This window comes from Nelusetta ayraudi, unplaced genomic scaffold, assembly GCF_046127955.1.
Source record: "Nelusetta ayraudi isolate G7.1 ecotype Tasmania unplaced genomic scaffold, CSIRO-AGI_Nayr_v1 ptg000070l, whole genome shotgun sequence".
Classification (NCBI taxonomy): Eukaryota; Metazoa; Chordata; class Actinopteri; order Tetraodontiformes; family Monacanthidae; genus Nelusetta; species Nelusetta ayraudi.
This window is the reverse complement of record NW_027466120.1, coordinates 4,802,797-4,829,244: the sequence shown is the minus strand read 5'-3', so window position 1 is coordinate 4,829,244 and position 26,448 is coordinate 4,802,797. Positions and strand designations below refer to the sequence as shown.

The following is a 26,448-nucleotide window of genomic DNA, read 5'->3' as shown; positions in this document are numbered from 1 at the left end:
GAACTGTGAAAAGAAGCATAGAACAGGCCGTGACATCTGACTGAAATCATGCCAGAGCTGTGACGTTCTACAGGAATACCACAACATGAACCCACAAAAGTATTTTCCTTTTCCTGTCAGGTTTTTAAACTCCTGCACTTTATATTCCATCTATCAGGCCCCGCTGCCATCAATAAACATTGTCTCGGAACAAGCCCAGTCAACACGGCAGAACCTCTATTGAAAAATTAACGACAGCGAGGAAACTGTTGTTCCACTCAGAGCAACTCAGCAATTTATGATTCCGGGCTCCCTCCTCGCATGCCCCCTGCACCGGGTCGACTCCGCCACGGCTCTGACATTAATGCTGTATTGTAGTCTGCCAACATCTCCGGCAGTTTCTCGCTGTTCCTCTCACTCTGGGTAGTTTTTCACTCCCCGGCCTGAACTAAGAATGCACCCTGTCTTCCCGCGAAACCATCAAAATCAAACGCAAAGTCTTTATATGCTGCGGAATAGGCAGGGCGTTTGGGCATATACACTATACCTACATGTCAGTGATAAAATTAAATTAAATTACAAAAAAGCACAGATACAATGCAGAACGAGAGCTCCGGATAGCGAGCTTACACATGCACGCACACATTCACACACACACACACACACACTCACACACACACACACACACACACACACACAAACGCACGCTCAGCGTGCGGCTGATCTGCGCTGAGCAGCATCACTCACTCACTCCCTCCTCCTGGGCTACGATCACCAGAACGTCTCCATCACACACTGCAGAAGTCACCCACCGGTGTGAAGATTGTACCTTCGGCTGAACAGAGGATCCCCAACTCACCCCACCCCCCCAATTCCATCTTTGTTTTTACACTTTGAAACATCTGCTTTACAGTCTTCACCTCTTTTTTTGTGCAGCTTCCAGTCACAGTGTGCAGACTCCTCACGTGCGCAGTTCACCTGGCTGTTTGTACCTGACTTTTTTTTTTTTTATGTTTTTTTTTTTAACACTTCCCTTATCACCTCCCTCTATTTCGGGCCGAGGGGGAAACAAAACGAAGGTGAGGGAAGGATCAAGAGGAAGCAGTCGCCTCAGGATGTGGCTGTTAAAATCCACTCTGACTGAATGTAATTATTAACCGCCGCTGCCTTGCGAGCTGTGCCAGTTTTCCCTGATTTGCATTTATCAGGAGCTTTTGCGACGAGGTGGACTTCCAGCGCTGCCATCTGATCCAGAGGCAGTCTGGCTTGAAGACATGTGATACAGTCTTTACTCTGAGCCAGGCTGCACGGGTACATTTGTTTCTTGCTGCTCGCTGAGCGTGTGCGTGTGTGTGTGTGAGTGTGTGTGTGGAGGGAAGTGGGGAAGGGGGGGTGAGACTGAGAGCGCGAGCCGCTGCTCAGAGGCTGCCTCGCGCTGGAAGGATGCAGACGGTGAACGGAGAGATTCCACTACAGTTAATTAAGGAGCACTCGGCACGTGCCCATGAAATGCGACGGGGCAAATGAATTCCGTGTCAGCGGGAGCACGTCCTCGAGGAGAAGCGGTGATATTTCAGAGGTGGGAAGTGAAAGAGCTGTAAATCTATTTTCTGACTCTGACGCTTTGACGTTCCTTTCTGAATCACTGGACTGTTGCTATCAAAGTGCGGAGCGAGTCGGGGGGGGGGGCGGAAGGCAGCGTCCCTTTCCTTGAGCTGAATTCAGAGTTGTTGGATGGGGGTCTGACATGTGCGGCTTCATGGATGGATTTATGACGTTCTGCTGAGAAATCTTCACACTCTTTGTTGGGCTTTTATTTTCTCACAGGTAAGATTTTTTTTTTTTTATCTCTCTCTCTCTCTCTCTCTCTCTCTCTCTCTCTCTCTCTCTCTCTCCTGATTCTTTCGGCGGAAGAATTAATCCTCCTATTGTGACAGAATTCTCCTCCGTGCGAAACAGGAAATCTCTGCAAGGTGCTGTTGGCTTTGGCAGTCTATGTTTTCAGTTTGAGACAATTTCGAAAAGATGATTTTCAATTGTAATGTCATTCTTGTAAAAAAATAAAAATAAAATGCAAGCCTTTTTCATATGCATGTGTTGGTTTTTAGACTGTACATGACATTTAAAACTTAATAAATGAGTAGATTTGATGTATAATTTTAAGTCTGTTGTATGGGAAAAGTTTCATAGAAATCAATATCTTTTCATTAGTGACTGCATTTTAAAAAAAAAAAAAAAATGTTACCAGCAGTGTAGACACAATCAAACTGTCTCAAGGCCAAAACACTCTTTTCATATCGTTCAATGATTTCTTTCACAGCCACTCTGCTCCTATGACCAGGAGCACTTCTCACTTTTTTTCAGTTTTCTCTTTTTCCTCCCCCAGTTACCCTGTAACAGCATGGTGAAACATTACAAGCCTTTTGATTCCCATTACTGCTGTGTCACTGTCACATTATTCTGACAGATACAGAGAGGCATCGGCTGCCAGCTGCTTTCAGTTTTTTTTTCCTTTCAGTTTTTTTTTTTTTTTTTTTTTTTTACCCTCCCTTTTTTTGTAAGTTTGATTTTGGTTTTGAGGCAGGAGCACAGCTCAGGAGTTGAAGGGAGTCAGCCTGTCAGGGGAAATCTCGGCTGCATGGGGAAAAACTCCCCAGGGATCATTCCACATTTGCCGCGTCGTGGCTCAGGGACGAGACAGGGCAAAACAAGGAGACAGATAGCGGAAAAACTCATACTTACATAATGAAGCTAATGATAAATTCTGATGACTAAAAGCCCCTTTTTTCCCCCAAATGAAGCCAATTACAGATCAGACTGTTTGTGAAAAGTGTTGAATTTATTTTGTATTTACCCCTCAATTTTGCGCATGACTCAGGCACAACGTGCGTTGCGTGCTCACATGAGTTTTTTTTTTGTGAGGTCATAGGTTGAGAACATGATGTGTATTTTTTTTTGACTCCACCTCTTTAGCAGATGTGTCCTGTCATGTCGTGGTTGCTCTGCCTGTGCCTCTGGGTCAGTGTGACGGCTGTTCAGCTCTGTCAGGCCACTTTCTACGACACCATCCAACAGCATCCGGGTATGAGGCCCGGACGGACCACCATCCACATGATCGGTGAGGCCCCCTCAGGTTTTTTTCTCCCCGCCTCTCCTGCTCTCCTGCTATGGTTGCGACAGTCTTTCTCATCCACACTGGAGGTGAACGTGTTCTGGTATCAGCTTCTCACTGGCACCGGAACAGACTGGTCTTGGCTCCTCATGTGTTTGATTAGATTCGCGACAATTTGCTTTTGTCGCCCGTCACTAAATTGGTGTTCATTTCCTAAGTGAGCCATCATGCTTTTATTTCATATTTGCTGAGACTAGCGACCGAGTAATTAGTGAGTGCTCTGTACGCCGGCTGTACTCCATCCAGATCTGGCCTTGATGGCGGCACAATTACTGTAGCGGGGATCTCAAAGATAGATGATGAATGCCTCCGCCTTTTCTGCTTTACCTATTACAGTTGCCATTCATGGTACGCTGCTTCTTTTCAATTTGATCCGCGCAACCCGGACCCCCGTGAAAAATTGCACTGAAATAAATATGACCGCGGCGCTGCGGAGCTCAACTTTTGTTTTTTCATCAGGCGGATGCAGAGGCGCGGATATAGTAAATAATTATAATCTTCAGGAGGAAGTCGAACGCTGTCGTCACTTCAAAGAGGGTGTTAGTTTGGTGCACGAGCGTGCAGGTCCTCGCCGTGTGTTATTTCCTTCCAATGCGGCGGGTGCACCTCAACCGTATCAGCATGGGGTCCTTTCAATACTTTCAATATTGTGAGTGGGAAGACTTCCCGTTCCAACACCTTCATTTCATTACTCACGTCTGCGCATGTGTGTGTGTTGGGGGGAGGGCAGGGTGGGAGGGTGGGGAGGCAGGGAAAAAAAAAAAAAACGTGGCTGAGTGGCAGCGAGAAAAGACGATCACGAACAGGATGTCTCCCAGAAAGTGGTCTCTTGTCAACAAAGGGGAAATGGAATTAATATTTCAAACGTGCATTCAAGTACCTTTTGGGGCGGGGGGGAGCGGGGTAAGAAAACGAGCTAAAAGTGAACAATCGGAGTCTTCCGAGACCATCTGCCGCTAAGGGCGTAAATGCCCTGTCATTCCATTTGCCGTAGCGTGGCGAGTCCTCACCGCTGGATAAATGAGATGCCAGTTTTATGAGAGGAGGACAGGATGCCTGTCTGGATTGATTCTGACGCCGGGACATTTGTCCTGCGCCGTGTGTTGTGTGCCTGTTGGATTGGTGTTAGGATTGGGGTTGACGGGTCATGAATTGGTGGCAGGGAGGCCATCGACTGCAGAGCACTGGGCCAATCATTAAAGGCAGCAAAATGCCACAAGTTCACGGTGACTTTTATTACCGCAGGAAATCGAGATTACGGAGGGCGGAGGGGATCACTCGTGTCCTTGCCAATAAAAATTTAGATCCACGGGAGGTTGTCGTCCGGAAAAGTTGAGTCAATCAGGTGCAGTGACTTTGGGATCAAGTTCCGTTGCGATGCCATGCATGCAAAAAAAAAAGATGCCTCTACAAAGGATTGGTTTTAGACAAAAGGACCAGTGAGAGAAAAGAGGACAGGAAGATTACAGATTTATCTGCAAACATGTTCTCGGTAATGATCTCTTTTGAAAGCGCTCAAGCAACTCTTCCACTCACACATCGAGATATTGGCGTCCGCATCGGGAAGAATGTGTCCAGAAGTCCATTAGCTGAATGACCCTTGAGTAGATGCTTGTGTGTGTGCTCAGTGATTCGAGCAAGGCTCTCCGCTTTTCAGCCTGCAGCTCCGCGGGGAGATTGCTGCCTGCCACTCACGCAGATACTCTCAGGGCTGTGCACAGGGCTTCCTGGTGCGGCCAGTCTTGCTCTCTGCGCCGTGATTCACAAGGTGCGGTATTTATTTGCATCAAAGGAGGTGAACCGCACACGAGACAGAGCAGATTGCGTTTGTCGCGCACTTTTAATGTGCTCGACGAGGACACAGAAGGGAGGACGATGGAAGGTCAAGGTTGAGGCCTGACGTCCAGTTTGAAACTCCGATGGAAAAAATATTCTCCTATAATTTAACCCTGTTCTTCCTGCAGGCCTCAGCAAAGCCTTTTAATGTCTTAGTGCAGAGGGTATTGTTAGTTCTAATACTGTTAACTGTCTAATCATGTCCATTTGTTGGGTTAACCTATTAGGAATCAATGAGAGACTCTAATGTCTCCACTCCAATTGTAGTAACGGTACGTTCGCAACAGAAGTTGACGTTTTGAGGTTGAAAGGATGAGTGGTCAAGATTGGCAAGTGTATTTTTTTTTAAACTGTCCATAGAAACTTTATTTGTGGGGATGAAAGCTGTTGAATCTCCCTCAAAGAGAGGGAAAGCCAGCACTGTGTGGCAGCAGCTAGTGATAAAGGGCCTGGCTAATGCCTGCGATGTTTGCACAATATAACGTGACAAGTTTGAACGACCTCGTCACCACTTCTCAAGTTATGCTTCGCCACCTCAGACCTCACATGGTGGGACCTCACAATTAATCGAAATCAAATGATAACACAAGTAGCGACTTTGCTGTCATTTTCCTTAAGTCGCAAAATGCAAAATCATTCACATGGACATGCTGCCAAGTTACGCATTGCCTCGTTCAGTGGGAAATGACTCATTTACTAGTGTGTATTATGCGTATTTGGCTTAAATTTCCCATGTTCCCTACTGGGCCTCGATGTGTTATAGCCTTCAGGCGTCATTTGCTGAAGAATAAATCTTTTTCAGGTCAAATTTTGGAGAGTGACTTGTTGTGGGAGGCAATAAATTGTGTCTTTTGTGCAAAAGAAATGTTGTTTTGACGTTTTGGATCTCAAATTAGATTTGTTGAGGCCTTAAAAAGCATTCAGTTACACTTGGTCAAATCTGAAATGGTGCAAGAACCCATGAACTCACATCACTGCGTTGTACATCATTTGAAAGCATGTACTGAGATTTTGAAACATTTCCATATATTTCTGGACCGCAAAACGCGATAAGGACGAAGACATAAGCTCAGTGGCTCCAGCAAGAAACAGAGGTGCCCTGAATGTTTCCAGCGGGTGGGACTGTTTCAAGCGGAGGAAATGGTGCCATCGGGGATGCGGACTCGGGGTGTGGGGGTGTTAGCCGAGTGTACGACAAGGAGCAGATAGTGGCTGCCTAGGGTGGCCTTGCTCCCGCGTGAACTCACTCCCACCAACAGGCGGCTTTCGCAGGGTCAAGCCGTTCATAACTGGGAGGTCATCGATTCTCAACGCTGCGAGAATAATCTCCTACCTTGTGGCTGCGGCAGAATGTGTTGCTGCGAGCGAGCGAGCGAGCGAGCGCATGAGATATGCAGAGCCGCGGAGCCAAGGATACAAGCAGGAGTAACTTGCTTGTAAGTATCCGCCGTCTATTATAATTTATTCAGTCATCCAGTCATGAATACTTTACTTTGTGTGTTATTCATTCCGCTCTCCTCCCCTCGTACTGTTACCCGCGATGATCTTTTGTCGCACAGTTGCGGGTCTGCCGAAGACGCACTCCTTCATGAAAACGCTTTACCTCGCACACCCTGCGCCCCGCCGATCAGAATTTTCCTCCTGTTAGACGTTTCTCAAATGATTTGCGGCGCCGCAGCAGGACAATGCCGAAATCACCTCTTTGTAAGGATTATAGGAACTGATAACTAATTAGGTTAAGTTGGTGTAACTGTGAGACTCCTCGTCCCCCCCATAAAAAAAAAATAGCTGGAGGCATTTCCTGTTGACATGATGTGAAGTTAAACATTGGTGAGACAAATTTTAATGTTCAAAGTTTATCAGACAAAAGATTTATTTGGTTATTTTAGGCAAAACTTTAATTGTTTGATGGTTTTTTTCAGAATATCTTATTTATATCTTTCAGTTGATACATTACGTATTGCAATTCAGTTACGGTGACGCCTTTCTGTAAAAGGTCCCTTTCAAACGATCACTGCTGGTAACACTTTTACATTGGTCAGCGGCTTGCTCAACACCAGTCTCCTGGTAAACTGAAGAACATTATTCCGTTTCGTTTCTTTGCAGAGTGACTAGACCATTAGGCTCGACCCTGCCTGCGTTCCCTTCAGACGCTTCGCAATTTTGCGGAGGCTAAAATCGGGGGGGGGGCTTTCTTCTCCACGCACTCGGCAACAAAAGAAACCACTCACCGCCAAAGCTCACGATGAAACAAACATGAAACAAGAATGGATTTTTCTTCTTGCCACAAACAACGGTCGCGTCCTCCATGCGATGTCTCAGACGCTGACAATTTAATAGCCTTATATAATGCGTCCTGCAGGCACATTATTTTGACATACATCTTCCTCCTTTCCTCCGCCCCAGACCTCCTCTCAAGCATGCTCTCGCCAGTGCCGTAGCCGCCCGTTCGGCTGCAGCGCCAATGGGAAGTGGCGTGCAGCTGCGGCCCGGGGGCTCCTGCGCACATCTGGAGCTCGGGAAAAAAAACAAACACTTTGTTCTCATGTTGTTATACACGCCACGGTGATGTCGAAGCACCTCTGACCATGCCGGAAACCTCAGGAAACTTTCTTTCTTGTCCTCTACTGGCTTTACTCGCAGCACGAGGTCAAATTTATTTTTAATTATTATTATTTATTTTTTTTCACAGAAATAAAGCGTTGTTAAAAGCAAGTTTCTTGAGCCGGACGCAAAAGAAAAAAAAAATTCCAAAGCAAATGAATCTATGGGGCAATCAGCAGTCTAATTATTACTGTAAGCTCACGGCTTCAAGTAGGTTTTACACATACCAATATTTCCCATTTATTTTTCCTTCCGGCCAATGAATAATTCATGAGCGACGACTCCTCTGCCTGGTGGATATTTGTTTAAACAGCATGTTTAATTGAAGTCTTTCAGCCAGTTCTGTGCGGGGGCCATGGTTTGTGGTCACAACACTTATATGCAAAAATGAATTTCTGTGGCCCACAGCTTAATTAATTAGCCAGCCCCGTCTCTCAAGACTTCACCAGCTGTTTCATGTCTTAGCCCGAATCCCCAAGTATTAATAAAAAGGGGGGAGGTGGGAGGCGGGGCGGGGGGGGTGTGAACAGCAGCACAAGGTTCACAGCTCACTAGCACGTGTTGCAGAGATGAGGGGTGTTTTTCTTTGTTTGTTTTTTTGGAGGAAAGCATTTTCCTCCCCCAACCTTTCTTATCAGTTTTTTTTTTTGTTTGTTTCCTCCATTCCTTTGATGTTCATACCTACGCCGAATCGACGTCTCTGACAGGAATTAATTGGCACAATAATCAGCGATTACAGTCGGCGAGCCGCACCGTCGCTCACCTTTTGCACCATTAGGAGTGTAATCCCTTAATTGGCCGTGTCCTCATTTAGAAACGTGCTCCAATTAAAACAGGCCCATCAAAAAAGAAAAAAAAATAATCCCCGCTCCAGAGTTCAGCCCGAGCAACGTCTTCACACGCTGAAGATTTCTGAGTCTGTGGAGCGTGGAGCACATTCAAGCATGAACCTGTTTAGTTAACCGACCTTTTTGAGACAACAAAAAGACACTCAACATACTTCTGTCCTTATTTGGTTATCTCTAATATCGGACAATGTTACCTTCTAATAGATAGAGTGCAGGGCTTGTCTGTTTGAGCTGTTTCTCTGGCATTCCGTATGTGTTCCACATGCCGTCAGCCACACATACTTTCCAGACGGTTACGTAACAGGGCGGCGTAAAACACTGGAGATGACAGATGGTTGCTGTTGGATGGAAAAACTCTACAACTCCAATTTATTTTCAATTATCCGCTAGTTGTAAACAGTGGCACAAATGTCACAGTCAACACCTGAATACCTGAAAGTCTCAAAAAAGAAACAACTGAAAAAAGTAGCTGTTCATCTTTAAGACCATTTTACTGAATAAAACATTCTACTTGAATTTTTTTTTTTTTTTTTTGCATCATTTCACTTTAAAACTAAGTAATTACCAGACATAATGTACAATAGAAATATTCAGCACAACGCAATTAATGAGACTTTACAATCAGGAGGCTTATTGGCAACCTCCTTATTGGCAGGCTATATCAATGCTATTGAGTCCATTGATCGATCGATTAAGGATTGATCGTTGAGAAGACGTCATCCTTATTGTGAGGTAAACACAACACTTGTATTCTTCTTCTCCTTTGGGCTGTTCTCTTCAGGGATGGCACCAGCCAATCACCTGCCTACATCTCACCCCATCTTCCTTTTCTCTCACACTCACTAACGTCACGTTCTCTCTCACTACATCCACGAATCTCCTCTTTTTTTTTCTCTTCCTGCCGGCCTCGTCGTTAGCCTTCAGCTCAGATATTCACCGTCCCTCTTCAGTACATGTTCTAACCAACAACAAAAAAACAGATGGATCAATTATGAAGGACGGCTGAAATCCCGTCTTTCCCTTGAATAAGATGGGTGAAGAAGTCATTTAGGGTGACGCGCCGAATCCAGGCGGAGAAGACCGGGACACAGCGGCGAGGACTTACCCTTGGTCTATCAGTGCTGTCAGCAAATGACTCAGTGATGTCAGCTCCTCTCCGCCATGTGACTCATCGTTCCGGCTCATCCTGCGCTGGGGTAACTGGGTTTGCATGCACGTGGGACGCTTCGGTGCAAATTCTTTAACATGGAGATTAAACAAAGCCTTTTCACAGCAATAAAGGCTTTTCAGACGTGTGTGTGTTTTTCCCCTGGCCGCTATTCTCCATGTCGCCAATTCCGTTTCCTCAAATAATCAGCTGCGATGTCACACACTCCGTGTTGCCAAATGGCCACAGCGGCTGACGAATTCTCTTCTCAAGAAGCGTGACTGCCTGTGAAAGAACCCCCACCTTCCTTGCCCCCCACCCACCGTCAAAACAAGTCTATTTAATAAAAGGCACCCAGGACCCCGGAACTCATTCTGACCCCTGCTGGCATTATTAGCAGAACGTTTTAAAATTCACTCTGCGCCCTTTGTGTGTTCGAACCTGAGCATCCTCGCCGCTTCATTAGCGTTTTGGGTTTGTTTTTCTTTTTTTCTTTTTTTTTGGGGGGGGGGGGCTCTGTTTTGACATCTTTGTTTTGTAGTCGACAGCCGTTTCAGAGTTTGATGTTTCGACTGTTGACATAGTTGAGGGATCATCGGCTCCGAAATCCCCCCATCCCTGCTAAAATGCTTTATTCCACACAAGGGTCCCAAAATAGAACACTGCTATTACAAATACTGTTGTTTGTGCTGTGTGCAACCACCCACCCCAAAAATAATCACTTTTACTCAATTAGAAAAGCTTCCCTGCGCGTTCAACATTTGACACTGTCGCTAACTGAATGTGAATTAACAAGGCGCTTAAAAGAGTTTATGGATTGCATTAATATTTCATGTTAATTAATGTATAATGATGATGCTGGCTGTAATCAGTGTTAAACTTTCATGGGTGTAAATTATGAATCTTAATCAGCAGAGCTGGAAACTGGGAGCAGACAGTTTAAGGTTAAAAATGTCCTCACATGTTAAGTATCCCCTTCAGTTATATAATTTACAGGTGTATTGATTTATTCATTACAACAAATGGGCTGTCGACATGCAAAACCTTTGGTGAAGCACATCCAACTTTTCTTAATTTAACATTTTGTGTGCATTTATGGCAGTTTTGACACCGTGTATTCATATCCTGCATCTTGTTTGTTCCTCTGTGGCTCTTTGTTGTCATGTTACGTTGCCTTTCTGAGCAATTTCAGGTCTATTTGTGGACTTTCTGTGTCTGTTTGTTTATTTATATATATACATATATATATATATATATATATATTGCTCCCCCAAAACCCTCCCCACCTCTGCTTTGGTATCACATTGCATTACCTTTACGACTTTGTTGTTACTTTTGGTTGCGCTGCGTAGTTTAAAGATCGTGGAGATCTTGTACAGGATCTTATGCAAAGGGAACAGTCTGACCTTTATGTTTGGAGCCGGACTGACGGTGAAACCTTAACCCTGAGAGCAACCTTTTACTAATTAGTTAGTAAACTGAGGTATTTTTAACAAGAACACTTTAGTTTTTGTTTTTTTTGGTTGTTGTTTTTTCAAAGTCCTAACTTGTGTTTGAAATCTCTTTTTCTTATGTAAAGGACACTTCAATGCAGTGCATCTGTGTGTTGTGGGCTAATTTGACCTTGGTTAGTGTTATAGTCTTCATAAATAAAATCAAAAACACGCAGACCATACAACACAATGTACAAACTGCAAAGGCAGAACTGCAAGACAGTAACAACAACATTTTGTCACACCTGAAACAAATACTCACCACAAAGCTAGCGATTAAAATGCGCCACTGTAGCCAGGAGTGTGTCAGCAGTGGATACTAATAAGAGCTACCGTGCTTACGCCGCTTGTGCGAGGTCACTAATCAAGTGAGTGCGTTGCATGCATTGCAATTTTAAAAAGTCCCAACTGATGTGACAAATTGCACTGGAAAAGTACAGTGTCTCAGGTGTTCAGATGAGTCATTTCCTTCTCCCTTCCTGTCAGTCTCGTCTTAAGAGGTTTGACTGTAGCCTGCGACTGCCACAAACAGCAGCTGAAAGTGATCCATGCTGTTCGCACCCAGAATTCTGTCCAAGACGGAGAATGAAACTGCTGGGGAACGACAGCAAATTGGCACCAGAATTAGATATGTGAGAAAACAAGCACAGCTGCCTTGAATAATAACAAGGAGAGAGGAAAAGACAAGGGCGAGCTTTTAACAGAGGAGGCTAATAGCTTAGCTGTCTTGCTAAGTTTATGCTGTGGAACTTGCTTTGCTGTTTTGGAAGCTGGCTTGTTCTTAGTGAGGAGAGACTTTTTAAATATGATTTTTTTTTTTAATGCCATTTATTATATATCCAACACTTATGCAGTGCTTTGAATACTGCAGATCAAATCGGTACTCAGTCCTCGCATGGTCACTTTGAAAATCAAAAAAAAAAAAAATTTTTAGTTAATATTTGAGATTCTTTAGAAATTGAAACGGGCATGTGTGTTTACAGCAGAAGCTGATGGACTCAGAAACTGTGGGGGTGTCATCCTGGATGAATACCAATTTCTGCATGATGATTTAACAGCATGGAAGGGGGGTATGAAAAAAATCATTTTGTTCACATGCCAGACAATCAAAACAAGCCTTCACAATGGAAAGGATCCCACAATCAGCACACTTCACAGTAATTGCTGATGCCAGTGGCTGCTCGAGCCTTTATGGGTTCATGCAAGAGCACACGTTCTCTCCAGCGCACTGTTATCCCCATAAAATAAACCTTACAATCTTCTGATAGCTTTGTTTACCCATTAGAATTGGTCTTTTTGCGTTAACATATTCTTCCCACGCCAACATATGACATGATTTCACTTCCTGGTTCTTTTGGCTTATTTTGCGATACACTTTCAAGGTGTGGCGGACACATTTTGTGGTGGGTTCAGGTTTGAATGGAAGATTCTTGGACCCACTTGTATTGAACCAGCTAAAACGAGCCGTTTGGGTTTTTGGCACGACGCCTTGAGATAAACGCCCCTCCGTCGCTGACTGGCGATGGTGGATGAAGAAGCTCGGCTTGTATTGTTGTGCCCCCTGGATTGACAGAACACAGAAATGGCCTCTCGTTTTCTCATTTTTCTTTCATTCTCTCAGTGAATGCAACGGGATTCATGGTTGATAGATGATTTCATAAGGCGTCGCATTCACGGTTCCACCAGCCTCTTCTAAATGCTTGGCAAGAACATGAAATTCATTATCATTACTTAGACCTCATTAAGCTGAAAAGAAGCATCTCAACTTGCTAATTGGTTCCAAGGGGGTGGGTAGTATGAGAAATAAGTAAAGTAATTAATATTGAGCTTATCAGGCCCGATTGCAGATTCCTTTTCCCCAACTCCTCTCTAATATCTCCTTGGTGAGCCATAAGTGAGCTGACATATTTATGCTGCAGTCCTTTCTGGAGTAGATGAGAAAAAGGTGTCAGAAGAGATTTTTTTTTTGTTATAAATGAACATTACAAAGTTCTTTGTGGATGTTTCACATTTGTTCTCAACAGGGCGGAATTAAATTTCACCTTGAAAAAAAAATGTATTTCTTAGTATCCCCCGATGATGCGACACTCAAATCAAGCATTTGCAAGAAGTCTAATTTAATATTGCTTGCCTTGCTGTTGGAAGTATTCCTCAGCGAAGCAACATATGTTCCATACCTCCCTGGATTGAGGGGTTGGGGCGGAGGGGGGGGCTAAGACGTGATTAAAATGTAGATCACGTGACACAGTCTGCTGAATAAGACTCTCCCGTGGCAGCTCGCAGGTGCCGCAGAAGCCTCGGCAGACGCCCATTCAAGCCTGCGTGTCGGACAGCCAGCGCCAAAGGTCACCTGGCCTTTATGTTTTTGAATCATTGCGTGCCTTTAAATGTTGGGCGCCGGCAGTCCTGTCAAGCGACTCTCTTGTGTCGCCATTTTCTTTTTCGGCTCCCTGAGTCTAAAGTTTAGTCGAGGCCGTGGCCATCGTAACATTACGGAACAGATTCTGGGTGTTTGAATGTTAGAATGTTTGGAGTTAGAATAGCTGCGTTGCCATTGCAGTTTCTCACAAAATAAAAGTGATATTTCTAAAATCTTGACAAAGTACAATTACGATTTGCAGGTGTTTCCATTGATTGGTGTGAAGCGCATTAGCCGTACTTCTCTTAAAATCTCAACCAGAAAAGAATTACGAGAATTCTCACAGGACGTAATTACGTTTGCTTTTGTTTGTTCACTTTTGTTTGCTGTCAAGAATGATTGTTACAGTTTTCTCTTTAAATACTTGTAAAAAATATTCTGTCTCCTCCTCCAAATAGCCAAAGATATGGCACCATTTTCACTTGATGTGAACTGGTCACATGACCCCGTACGTCTTGTCCGGTGACGTGTAAATGCAAAAAAAAGTTTTTCCATGGCACTTTTGTGATATATTCTATTTTATTTCGATACGTCTAAAAAAAAAAAAAAAAACACCTCTTAAGAGCGTAAAAACCTTTTAGCGATAATTGAGAGGTTTTCGAAGTGTCAACATTTCCATGGCCAGTCAGTTTTTTCTTGCGATATTTAGGTTTTGCGCAATTCTAGGGGTAATGGAAACAGCAAATGGCAGGCAAGATCAGCTTGACATTAAAAAAGTGAGAGAGAGAGAGAGAGAGAGAAAGAGAGAGAGAGAGATCCAACTCGAAAAAGGAAAAACAACTCAATTGCAATTGTTTGTTTTATTTATTTATTTATTTTCCCCAACAACTCTGGACATAACGCGAGCCCGACGCACACCACGGCGATAAGAGCGCGGCTTTTTATATCTTTAACAGACATGAAAGCTAGCGTGTGATTGCGCCACCGCGGCGCCTCGCTGTCATGCTCAACAGGCCGCACGTCTCCATCATAAAGACCAAAACAACCACGGGTGTTTTATTTTTTATTTTTTATTTTTTATTTTATTTTTTTTATTCATGTGCCGGCTCCACATGCTGTGTGCGAGAGGCGGCATTAAATGCCCTTGATCAGGGCCGGCCGTGCCGCGTCCCAGCTCCGACAACGGAGACGACACACTTTGAGGGCTTGCATGCAAATGTGAAGCGGCGTCCTCGGCCACTCGCCGCTTCCTCTGTTCCGTGCACTTCTTTCTTTTTTTTTTTTTCATGCATTTTAAAACAACAGCCGTTCTGCACTGTGAGTAGACATTTTACATTTCAATAAAGTATCGCCCCCCCCCCCCGTAGCCCCCTCTTCGGCCCGCTGCACAGGACCAATCTTCCAGCCTCCTTGTGTGACGCGCTGTCAAAACCGCCAGCCATGTTTCATGAATTTCTATGCTTTTGTTTGTCATGGACGGGGGCGCTTATTTTTTTCTTCTTCTTCTTCTTCTCCTCTTCCAGAGATGCAGTTGGTAGTTTTGCCTTTGCTTGCAAATTGCTTTGATTTTCTTCGGTGGCAAGTGCAAACACGCGCGAGTGTAAACTTAAAACAGCAGCTTTAAAATGCTCGTGGAGGGAAAAAAAAGAGAGACATCCTGTTATGTGTTGACACCTCTTTGAATCGCAATGTTAACTCCCAAAGGGATTCTTAATTCCCCAGGTCGCTTTAACAACAAGCTTTAAATAAGTTGAGACGTCGGCTTTTTTGCCTCGAGACAAATTTGTCCCACAGTTTGCTGCTTAACGTCCCTCTTCTCACCGTGGTTGATGATGTCCGGCTTGATACCTCGGATACTAAATGTTTACCCTCTAAAATTGATTCCCAAATAAAAGTATCAATACTTTTGGTACTTGAGTATGAGCGGTAATGTATAACATTGATAGCAATGTAAGTGTCAAGTAATTCAACTCCAGAGACCTTGGTGAAATGATACACAGTTGGTGGGAACTACTTTTCCTTCCGCCTGGTTAAGTGTGTACTGGGCAAGACAGACGTCTCTGGTGGAGTCTTTCGGTACTGCAGGCAGGCACGCTCCAGGTATAGCGGGGGGAAATGTGCTAACAACTGTTGCTGTTGGAGTTGTTCAAATGAAAAAATATGGCTACAAAATAAATAGAAAGGATTCAGATTACACAGAGCAAAAATACAAACAAGAGATAAGATGGATAATAAAGTAAAATGTTATTTATAAAATGTATCTATTATTATTGACAATCTGTCTCATTTGCTTTTATTGTTTAAGGTGTCAAAAATACCTGTGCCATTATTGTGGTATTAATTGATTAACACCACAATAATTGATTAATTTACTGTCAATTTCAGCTTGAGTCACCCAGTATTTGAAAACAGCAAGTGTAAGACGTATGGAGAGACTAACATTAAGTAGTCATCATTTGTTTGTCCCAGTCATTTTATACACACACACACACACACACACACACACACACACACACGGTTCCAGAACAATATTGCCCGATGCCAGCCTCAGTTTGACTCAGTATCGGCTCGGGAGAGAAAATCTGCGTGATGGAACATCACGACTTCGGGGCGACTTCCGATATCGTCGCAGAGGAGAGGAAACAAAATAGCCTCTGAGTCTGACACCAGGCAGCTACATGCCCCGCGCCTCTCACTGTCTCCCATCTGCATTAATTTGACATCCTCTAATCTGCAGCGCCAAAATTTCCTGTCGGCAGACAGACCTTCCGTCGCCCGCTGGGTTCGGATGTCTGCGGAGAGCGAGCGCACGCTCGCTCAGAGAAAAAAAAAGATGTTGGAGCCCATTATGGGTCACCTTGGACGCATTTCCCATTAATAGGTGACAGGCGTGCTGCTCCAGAACACAGACCGCTGTGTTTTGGAGTTCTCGGCCTGCTGTCGCTCATAAATGATTTTTAAGCCGGTGGAAAATAATTAACGGCCGGGCATTGGGGGGGCTGGAGGTGGAGGAACAGCGGCTCTGGCGCTGGTGGAACCTCACTTATTTAATGTCTATTAACGGCGGTTTCATCTTTGCGCGCGACTTGCACGTGTTAACCGCGTGCGCACGTTTAGGACGCACGCTGTCACCGGCTGCCAATCACGTTAATCCCGAGGCCCCATGGGGGAGACGGGTCACCGGTTTAAATTGAATCCCTCGGGAGGTGGGGTGGTGGGGGGGGGGGTCCCTATTGCTGTCTCTACGCCGCGCAACTGGGACTCCCTCTGGCAGCCTTTTTTCGGCTTTGGATCATTTGTTTTCACCCAAATAATAGACTGTTGCGGATCCCCCTTCAAATTGCACATATTTTATTTATTTTTCCCCCGTTGGCGCTCACACGCGCAGAACGAACAGACGTTGGGATTGGTACGCTCGCTATCAGCATCTCCAGAGACAACAGCACAGCCCGAGCTCATTATCTTATAGACAGCAACTCATTGCCTACTTATTATATTGTGACATTTCTATTGAGACGGACTCGCCATTTTTCCCCCCGCCGCGATGGATGCTTCATCATGTTTAAAAGAACCATTTACTGCTCCCGCGTGGACCCCCGCTCACATTTATTAGGCAGGCTGAGTCGCAGATAAGGCGGGAATTCACGGGCAAGTTTTCATTGCGCGATTCCACGACAGTCGGTCGTCAGCCGAGGCCTCGCTCGTGCCAGGTGCTGTCATTCTTTTGGTTTGGATGAAAGCGCTAAGCGCTACGTCAGACTCGTACATGGCAAAGTCGTAGCTAACGACGACGCGGGTTCCGCACAGCAAGTGATGGCAATTGCGAGCGTCGGCGGGGTTTGTTAACGTTCGCAAAAGCCTCTTTCACTCTCGCCGTTGCCCCTGCGCTTGTTATTTTAAGTGACATGCGACTTCACGTGGCGGGTTCACTAACAAAGGCTCGAACGGGAAGAAAGGAGGCAGCAGCGAGAGCACAGCGACACAGCCTGATCGCGAAAGTCTGCGATTTTTTGCTATGTTTTGGTGCAAGAGAACAATGTCCCGTCGAGGAGCTTCCCCAGATGACAAAATCACATTGAATCCATGGAAGAAAGAAGAAAGAGCGCTGCCTGGGTCTATTAAATAAATTTTGTCAAAAAACAGGTCCTTGGTTGGCTTTGGTTGGGGTGCATTCATAGAAGCTGACAGACTCAGTTGAATCCATGTTGAGATGTTTGGATCTACGTTGATAACTGACATTGAAACCAAATTGAAAGCGCTCGTCATGATTGATGAACGCTTTCAACTGCAGCTGAGACTGAATCAACATTGATTCAAGACTCACCTAAAAATCTGTCTGCCGCTATAATGTAGATGTTGGTTTTTACATTGAAAAAATGTTACTGAATCAATGGTGAGAAAAGCCGGAGAATTTTCAAGATGGGGGAACATCAGAGCTAAAACTCCTCCTCTGTTTCGTCTGAGCTTTATGATCCACATTGTTGGCAAAAAATGAATACAAATGCACGTTACCTGTAGAGCGCCGAATTGTTGCTGCAGCTTCCAGCTGTGCGGAGCGGACGCAAAAGCAAAATACTTTGGAAGCACCAACAGGCAGCCAACACGTGTGTGTCTAATGCATGTTTATTACACAACCAGAGGAAGGAGGCCTCCACTGTGATGCCGTGTGAAATTTTCCCTTGACGTGACGTGGAGGGTGAAAAAAATAAAGACAGCCTGTCAGAGGAGTCAGACTGCATGCTTTCGCTGCTCCAGCCGAAAAGAAAAGGTGTGAGACAAGCAGACAGTATATAATGACTGGCATTAAGGTGCGCTTGTTATTCATTCTTGACCTTGAAAGCAGCGGTTGAGAAAACAAGCTCACCGGCGAGGTTCTATGTGATAGTCCCCCCCCCCCCCTCTCTGTTTTTTTTTCTTTCTTACGGCTGTGAACATTTCCCAACTCCGCATTTACAATTCAAATGACTGTGTTTAGACAAGTAAATAAACGGCGGTTATATCGCCGGCACTTGCTGGAGGTTTGTCACTCCTCCATCACTGCGCTTTTCTCTATCTTTATTGGCAGACGCTGGCTGCAGACTTGGAAGCGTGGAAGGAGCGCTAACAATGATGATATAATATATAATATGGTCAAAACACGCAAGAAGACATCGGAGATAATTAGTGTTTGGGCTGAGTTTTGCTATAACGATGAAAGCAAAACAAGAGGAAAATGTCAGTTTGGCTTTAATCTCCTCGAAATGCTTGTTATATTTTCGGCGAGGTTGATGGCTCGGATGCCGTAAATTTCCTCTCTTTTGTAAAACTGTGTGCGTTATATGAAGCTATGAACATTTTATATGCTCAAAAAGTTAAAACATCTGTCCATGTAGAAGATTGTGAATGATTTTATTCTCAAAAATTATTGGTTTTAGATTTTGTTCTCATGTATTGCACAATTTGATCGTACATTTCCAACAATTTTATAATTAATAGTTAATAAATGCACCCGTCAGGTCTGCGCCTATACAAACAGAGGGAAACGCTGGCCTTCCTACCGCATCATCGGAACACTAATCATCCACACGTTCACCTCCACTCTCGTGGCACAGCCGCTGGCTCGGCATTCATTGGCAGTTTAGGGTTGAGTGTCTTGCCCGAGGACACCTGCACACACCGACTGAAGGGCTCTGGGATCAAACTGCCGCGTCTCTGATCAGATAATAACCGAGTGCGGGCAGAAAAAAAACCCAAAAACAACATTTTCGCCATGGCCTGCAACAATAAATAGATCAAAACGTTATTGTGCAGGCGCTGTGTTGTATTTTTTATTTTTTTATTTATTTTTTTATTTACCAAAAAATCTCAAAGGTGGGGAAATAAATCAAGAGAAAGAAAACCAAATAACAGCAGGAAGATTGTGACCAAATCAACCTCTTATATTAAAGAACTATAGTGGCTTGGTTGTATGGTTTTTTTTTAAAGACCGAAAGAAAAAGAAGTCATCCTTTTCTCAGACCTCCTTAGAATAAGCTGGAGAATGTTGGGTTGCCGTTGTTCACCTTGTTTCCCGACAGCTCCTGTTTCCTGGCTCAGAGTAACAAACACCCCGCAGCAACAAAAGCAGGACAGTTCCAGTCTCCGGGTTCCCTGCCCCTGTATTTTTATTTATTTATTTATTTATTTGCCCTTTGACCCCACGAATAACAAGTTCGACTGCAACCTGTGCCGGCTGACCTCCTGTTCCCTGTCAATCAATCTGTGGTTTGAGGCGAGCGGTACACCCCGCCGCTTTTTAGTCGTTTGCAAAGCTCCCGGTCGTTCACGCTCGCTGATAATGGGGGGGAAATGGAAATACAGAAGACAATTATATCCCTGCGTGGCTCCAACCTCCGCCTGTCGAGAGCTGCTCATCTCCGTCCGTGTTGCTCTCCGTCTCCCTCTGAAATATTTAAAATGCAGAGAGGGGAGGTTTCGGGAAAAAAAAAAAAGCATGCGGCGCGTGGCAAGTCGCGGGCTGAAGCCACGGGCGGACCACGGTCGGGGCTTTTTGTTTAAAGGGAAGGTACCTGGTGCACCTGCCAGCTGGAAATACCACACTGATTAGCATTTTTATTTGGTTTTAATGTATTCTTCTGAGGTTGATGATTTCCAAATATAGAGCAACCCCGATTCTTCGCTCCGTTTGCGGAGCAACAAGCGACGCAAGTTAATTCTGTTGAGTAGTGTGTTTTTTAATAGATCAAAGAGGAAATCTGGGGCTGTCTTATGCAATTAAGGAGATGCATTAAGAAGAACAAACCCCTGTGGGCTGTTGTTTTCAAATGATGCCCCACTGCTTCCACTGGTACGTCTCGATTATCGTTGCGCGCGACGTGCCCTTTTGTTGGGAGAGCTAGACAGGGGGCGACGTCCCCCCCCCCCCCCGATACCAGCTCCAAGATCAGGACGTTTCGCAGGGGAACCGAACTTTGTCGACATTTTCTGAAACGGCGAGCTCGCCCCTCAAGTCGAGATAACCCTCAAGAAACCCCGCGCGCCGAGCGGAGGGCACGCAAAAGACAAGCGGTCTCAATTATTTCCTCCCCCGATACTAAAATTGGCTATTAATTTAGCATCTTAAAACTCACTTATCCAATCAACAACTCCACATTTGTTCTGTTTAATTAATGCTTGTCATTTATGTCAGCGCGAGCAGATTTCCAATTAGGCTCTGCACACACATCCACCCAGGAGAAACGATGACTCCTAAGTGCTTCTCACGCAGGCTTATTTCCTCTTCTCTGGAGGTTTTGTTGCGCAGACTAGTTACGATCTTTTATGTATGTGGCAGTATGGCTGACATAAGGGAATTTAATGTGGCTGAGGCCACTGATCTGGCTCTTTCCAGCAGGTCAACTGGGGCCGTGCTGGTTAATCTCCCCCCCCCCCCCCACAGGAGTTGCACATGATGGCTCAGTTTGGCACTGAAATAGACACGTCAACACCCAGCGCTAAATGGAAACAAATACTGAATGTCGACCAATTACACCAGTGAGACATTAAACACCAAATGGTTTTAGTAACCAACTAATTATGCTGTTCATTACTTCCTTTTTTTTGTTTGTGGTAAAATTGAACAAAACAGTAATGTGCAGATTACATTAGAAAACTGGACTTGGACAAAATGCTGATGTATAATGATTAAATTAACCAAAGTTAATGAGTTTTTGTTGATTTACTGTCAATCTGTTCTGAGTTGATGCAACGTTATTTTTTTGTGGTTTTAAGTTTTTAGGTGTATATATAGGTGTTTATTCATTATTTATTCATGGGTATTGTGCAGCAGTCTGTTCGAGGTATTTCTTTCTATAAATGCATGTATTTGGGTTTTCTCTGTGATAACTGAAGTTTGCCCAGCGCCACCGACTGAGGTGTTTTCTCAGACCCGTTCCTCCAGCCGCCCGCTCTTTCGATTGAACCCCTCGAGTTATAGAGTCTCTGCACTTCGTCCCCAGAGTGTTTTGGCTCCAGCCCACTGAGGGTCGACACAGAGGCAAAAACATTCTGTCGCTGCCCAAGCACTGCATGGTTTTATTGACGTCATGCTGCACGCCATGCTGCACCCAACTGTGATTGTTTGTTACAGCAGTAAAAAGATTCCTTCGTGTTGTATTTTAAGTGTAACTTAATGCATAAAAATGTTGTTGTGCCTTTATAAAAAAACAATGAATTGCCGCTATATGTACTGCAGAGTTGAACAAATTTGAGTTTATTTTTACTTATTTTCAATTAAACCATGAAATTGAAACAACGGGAAAAACAGTACATTGATTTGAACAGGAAAAAAAAACAATTTTTATGAGATTATAACTGCATTATTATTCTTTGCCAATTGATTCTCGAATTAATTAGGTGTCCCTGCAGTCATTGCCCTGGAACTGCAGTAATGTGCCGTTTCTCCGCTGCTTGTACATGCTGCTCAGCATCGCCATGGCCTCACCCAAAAATATTCAAATGTGGCGAAGCGATACATGCAAATGTGGCCACGGCACATTTCCCAAAAACCTGCTGCTCATTGTCAAACATTACTTCGAATCGCTTCCCCGGCAAAACACTCCGTACCCCAACCTGGCTTCTGCCTGTCCGACCCTTTCTCCCGACAACCTCCTTGATCTTGTGTCACGCTGACGGGTGTAATTGTCAGACGGTCCTTTGGTGGACGACTCTCATATGTGGAGGGTCTGAGCTCGGTGGGAGGGAGAGGACAGCGGCTGAGGTGGACTCGAGTGTGGGCCTCTCATCCTCTGGGCCACTGGCAGTAGTTTGCTAATAATTGCATGTTGGAGCCAGTGTTCATATTCATGATAAGCCTGAAGCGCAGCTCCCTACCTGCAAAGAGACGTCTCTCTTCTTCTCTTTCGCCCTCCCTCTCTCTCTCTCTCTCTCTCTCTCTCTCTCTCTCTCGCTCTCTCTCTCTCTCTCTCTCTCTCGCTCTCGCTCTCTCTCTCTCTCTCTCTCTCTCTCTCTCGCTGCCCACACTCTCACATCACCTCATCATCATTTCTGCATTCAACAAGCAGGTGTGTCCTCTCTGGCTGACAACATATAGAACACAATTGTGTTCTATATGTTTTCTCTCATGGATGTATGTTGGATGTATGTAAGTTTAGCATCAGATGCATCCTAGTGAGGCAGCAGCTTTAAGGTTGATGTGCTTGAAATCAGAGCAGAAGCCGCACAAATTTGTTTCCCTCCCCAACAATTGAAGTCAAATGAATGGGGCTAAACACTTGTTTTTCCTGTCCTCCACCTTAAGAGTTCCACATAATGGCATATAGGATGTAAAAAGCCTCCTATACGTTGATAACTAATAACATAATGAAAAGTTAAGGTTCACCGTTGGCTTCCAAAGCAGAATAACATTGACTGCCAAAAGTTAAAATGTAAAGCAGCAAAGGCTCTCAATGTCTCCAAAGACTACTAAATATAAAGTTCATTTAAAAAAAAATAAAAAAAAATAGCATTTACAGGTTAAACCTCCAAGCTTGGGCACCACCTTTTTGCAGTGCTAGTTAGGTGTACTTAAAAAAAGTGGCCGGCGAGTGCAAATTCCACCACAGAATAAATGTCCATTCCTCTTGCCTCAGACCATATTGGTCTAGACAATATCAGACTATATTGTTGTTACCTCTCATAAAATGAGTGTGACCATTAATTGTGGTCAGTTTACCTCATAATGAAGGCATTTCTTTGTAACTTTAATGTTTTTTTGCCTATTTTTCAGCCTGGATTAACGATTCACCTGCCTTACATGTTCAGTCGTGTAGGAAGTGTGACTTGTGGAGATTGAAGAGATGCTCAGGAGGGTTGGGCTAGAGTGTGCTTTAACAATAAAGACCCGTTAGTGTTTTATGGAAAATGAATTTTGCTGTGTGTGTTGCTGCAGTCGTTGCGTGTTGTGAATTTCGCTCTGACAACGAGGCAAACGTCACCGAAAGACTAAGAGGAAAGTTTTCCGCGTTAAATTCATCCCCTCGCTTAATGCAAATGGTGCGATGACATTAAATGGGGCGGAAAAAAAACAAACAAAAAACAAACGCTCCGGTGAAACATGATGCCGTGCGAGCTTGATTACATTTGTGTGTGAGAAGGGTTTAAGCAGCACTTTTGTCGGGCCCGGCTCCGTGCGTCGGCTCCGTTTGATCACGTCGAGATGCCGACTTAATTTGTTTACTCTTTTCCCTTTCTCTTCCTTCCTTATCAGAGGGGGGCACATGTGAAGTAATTGCTGCGCACAGATGCTGCAATAAGAATCGCATTGAGGAGCGATCGCAGACAGTCAAGTGCTCCTGCTTGCCAGGGAAGGTGGCTGGAACCACCAGAAACAGACCTTCGTGCGTCGACGGTGAGCATCTTTTTTTTTTTTTTTTTTTTGTTATTGCCAATGACGTCCTGAAGTTGCTCTGGGAATAAATATTTTACTTGAATGCGCTGGCACTGCAGGAAAATATTGATTCTCATTTTTTTTAATACATATATTTTGCAACTGAATATGTGTTCTACAGTAATAATAATAATAAAAAAAAAAAAAATCCTGACAAGGCTGCAGAGATACAGGAGATTTGGTTAATAAAAGGCCCTGTCACCCGTGCAACGACTTGTCCCCGATAAGATTAACGTTACCCGGGATCATTCGAATTTGCTTCGACGGTGGAAGGTATCTGCAGGGCTGAGCTCCATTCCGTTCGGTGAAAGGCGGCCGGTGAATGGAGCCCACCTCAGAGTAATTGCGCCAGGGGAAGAGGAAGTCTAACATAAAGCAGCGAGCTGCAGAGGAAAATGGCTGTTGATTACATACCTTGGACGTACTTTATGACGGCGCCGCCCACAACAGTCGGCTGCGAGGGGCTCGGATTGGCTTCGTAAGAAATGGATTTTGGCGCTCGGGCCCCTGATGCAACTAAAACGCATGTTGGCTTGAGGGGGAAGAAAAGAAAAATAAAAGGGGAGAGAGAGAAAAAAAACCTCTCGGCTGCTGCAGCTTTTATCTTAAATCCCTTTTTGCAAATATTGCCGCAATTTGTGACGCGGACGTGGGGGAATTTGAGGTCCCTTCGTGTCAGCGCTGACAGATTATTTTCCTCTGTCGCACGTTACAAACCATTTCCTATCAAGCTACCCTGTATTTAAAGCAATTTTCTCTCCCGTTGGCAGAAATGTGGCGTGCATTAAAGTCAAGCCGCGCAGTCACACATACTGATCCAGCGGCGCGGCTGAAAACGCTGCTGCTGCCGCCGCTGTGTTTTCCTCTAAACGAGGGGGCCACGTTTATCTATTTATTTATTTTTTGACTCGCGTCTGTCGCATTTTAACGAGACACACCTTCACTTCCACTCTGTCACCTCTGACGCCACGCGTTTGGCTAATTAGCGCTAACGCTTCCTTGCACAACGGCTGCCCCGAACGCAGGGCTTTTGCTATCTGGGGATTTTCTTCCTCTTTTTTTTTAACCTCCAGGTGAAAACGAGTCGCGTTCCCTCCATTTCTCTTGTCTTTGTTGCCTCCAGCGTCCATCGTAATTGGGAAGTGGTGGTGTGAGATGGAGCCTTGCCTGGAAGGGGAGGAGTGCAAGACCCTTCCTGACAACTCGGGCTGGATGTGCTACGCGGGCAACAAGATCAAAACCACAAGGGTGAGACAACCTCCCTCTCCCGACGGCGGGGAAACGAGACGTTCGGCCCAAGGCGGAGCAAACAAACGGTCGTCGTTTGAATCGCGCCCGCAAGTTGCCTCGTTTACAGCTCCTTCTCTTTCCCTCTTGTCAGAACACCCAGCCATACACGACGTCGACGTATTAACGCCGCGCTGGGGAGAAAGGACGCGGCGGAAACGCCTGTGGGTGCCGGGGGTTAATCTGCAGGTCAGCGCCTTCATTTATACTGGAACGCCAGCATGCTAATTACTTTCTCTTGGCTAATTCAATTGCCAGGCCGATGAAAAGCTGAGGACGCTGGTTTATTTACACCCTAATATCTCTCTCTCTCTCTCTCTCTCTGTCTCCTTCTCTCCCTCCCAGAGCACTGTCACAGGACCAATTATCACAGAGACAATGAACCCTCTTGTTGCTTTAAGAAACGCGAACACTTTCTGATTAAAGTGTACAAAGATGTAGAATACATGAAGCACATCCGGCTCAAGGCTACCGAAAAAGAAAAAAAAACATTATAAAAAAAAAAACACCGTTGCTCCGAGCTGCCTGCGGGGATCTTCATCATAACCTTGTAATGAATGCATTTTCATCGTTTCTTTGAGACGGGAGGCGAGCGGCTGAGCATTCGGATGTCTTCGCCCCTCCTCTCATCCCCCCTCCTGACGCCGGCGAGACAGATGTTCACTGTAAAGCACAAAGGCAGCAGGGAAATGCATCAGAGGACATGTGATAAGCAGGTACAGTGGTTTGACAGCCCTCAGGTTTTCCTTTTTTTAATATAGCAAGAAGATACCTGTACATAAATCATCTGCTCCTCGTGTACTTGGACTTTCTTTGTGGTGGTTGCTGGTGGTGAAACAATCACTCAAGTCCCCGAATGCGTTCTGGAGTTTGTTTTCTCTTTGTTTTTCCCCTTTTGTTGACTACAATTTCCAGCACAGCCAAAGTTCAAGGAAGCGGTGCGAGGACGCTGCGAATGCAACGCCAGAGGGATGTTTTAACTAGTGCGGCTTGTTTGTCTTGATACTGTACATTTTATTATTTGTCATTATTTTTTTTCTATGTGTGGTACTCGTTTGCCTTGAAATCACCTCTTAAATGGCTTTACCAGTTGACTTTGGTAACGTGTCAGCTTCCCCGGAACCGGTTGATCCTCCGACGAAAAACAGAAAAATTCCCAAAAAAAACAAAAAATGTGAAACTAGTATGTTGTTTCCGAAACTTTGAAATGCCTTATTTGTGTCAACCGTTGAGATGATGATACTGTACAGACGACAACATCGACTGATATGTGCTGAAGTTTCATTAAAGTCATGACTCGTGTGACTGATGCGAGGTC

The 26,448-nt window shown here is 44.8% G+C and overlaps 1 protein-coding gene across 5 annotated transcripts; it reads left to right on the top strand.

Moving 5' to 3' along the window:
* The first annotated feature begins 1,388 nt into the window (after nucleotides 1–1,388).
* Nucleotides 1,389–26,435, top strand: LOC142898921 (chemokine-like protein TAFA-1). Of its 5 annotated transcripts, none has more exons than XR_012928662.1 (6): nucleotides 1,389–1,558; nucleotides 2,956–3,097; nucleotides 23,664–23,804; nucleotides 24,967–25,091; nucleotides 25,225–25,319; nucleotides 25,478–26,435. XR_012928662.1 is itself a non-coding variant. In XM_076042216.1 (5 exons), the coding sequence occupies exons 1-5, from the start codon at nucleotides 1,484–1,486 to the stop codon at nucleotides 25,255–25,257; spliced, it is 519 nt and encodes a 172-aa protein (XP_075898331.1). In that variant the 5' UTR covers nucleotides 1,389–1,483; the 3' UTR covers nucleotides 25,258–26,435. The 5 variants fall into 5 exon arrangements, 1 of the variants encoding a protein (XP_075898331.1); XR_012928661.1 differs by having other exon boundaries at nucleotides 2,953–3,097; XR_012928664.1 differs by having other exon boundaries at nucleotides 1,409–1,806.
* Nucleotides 26,436–26,448: the final 13 nt, after the last annotated feature.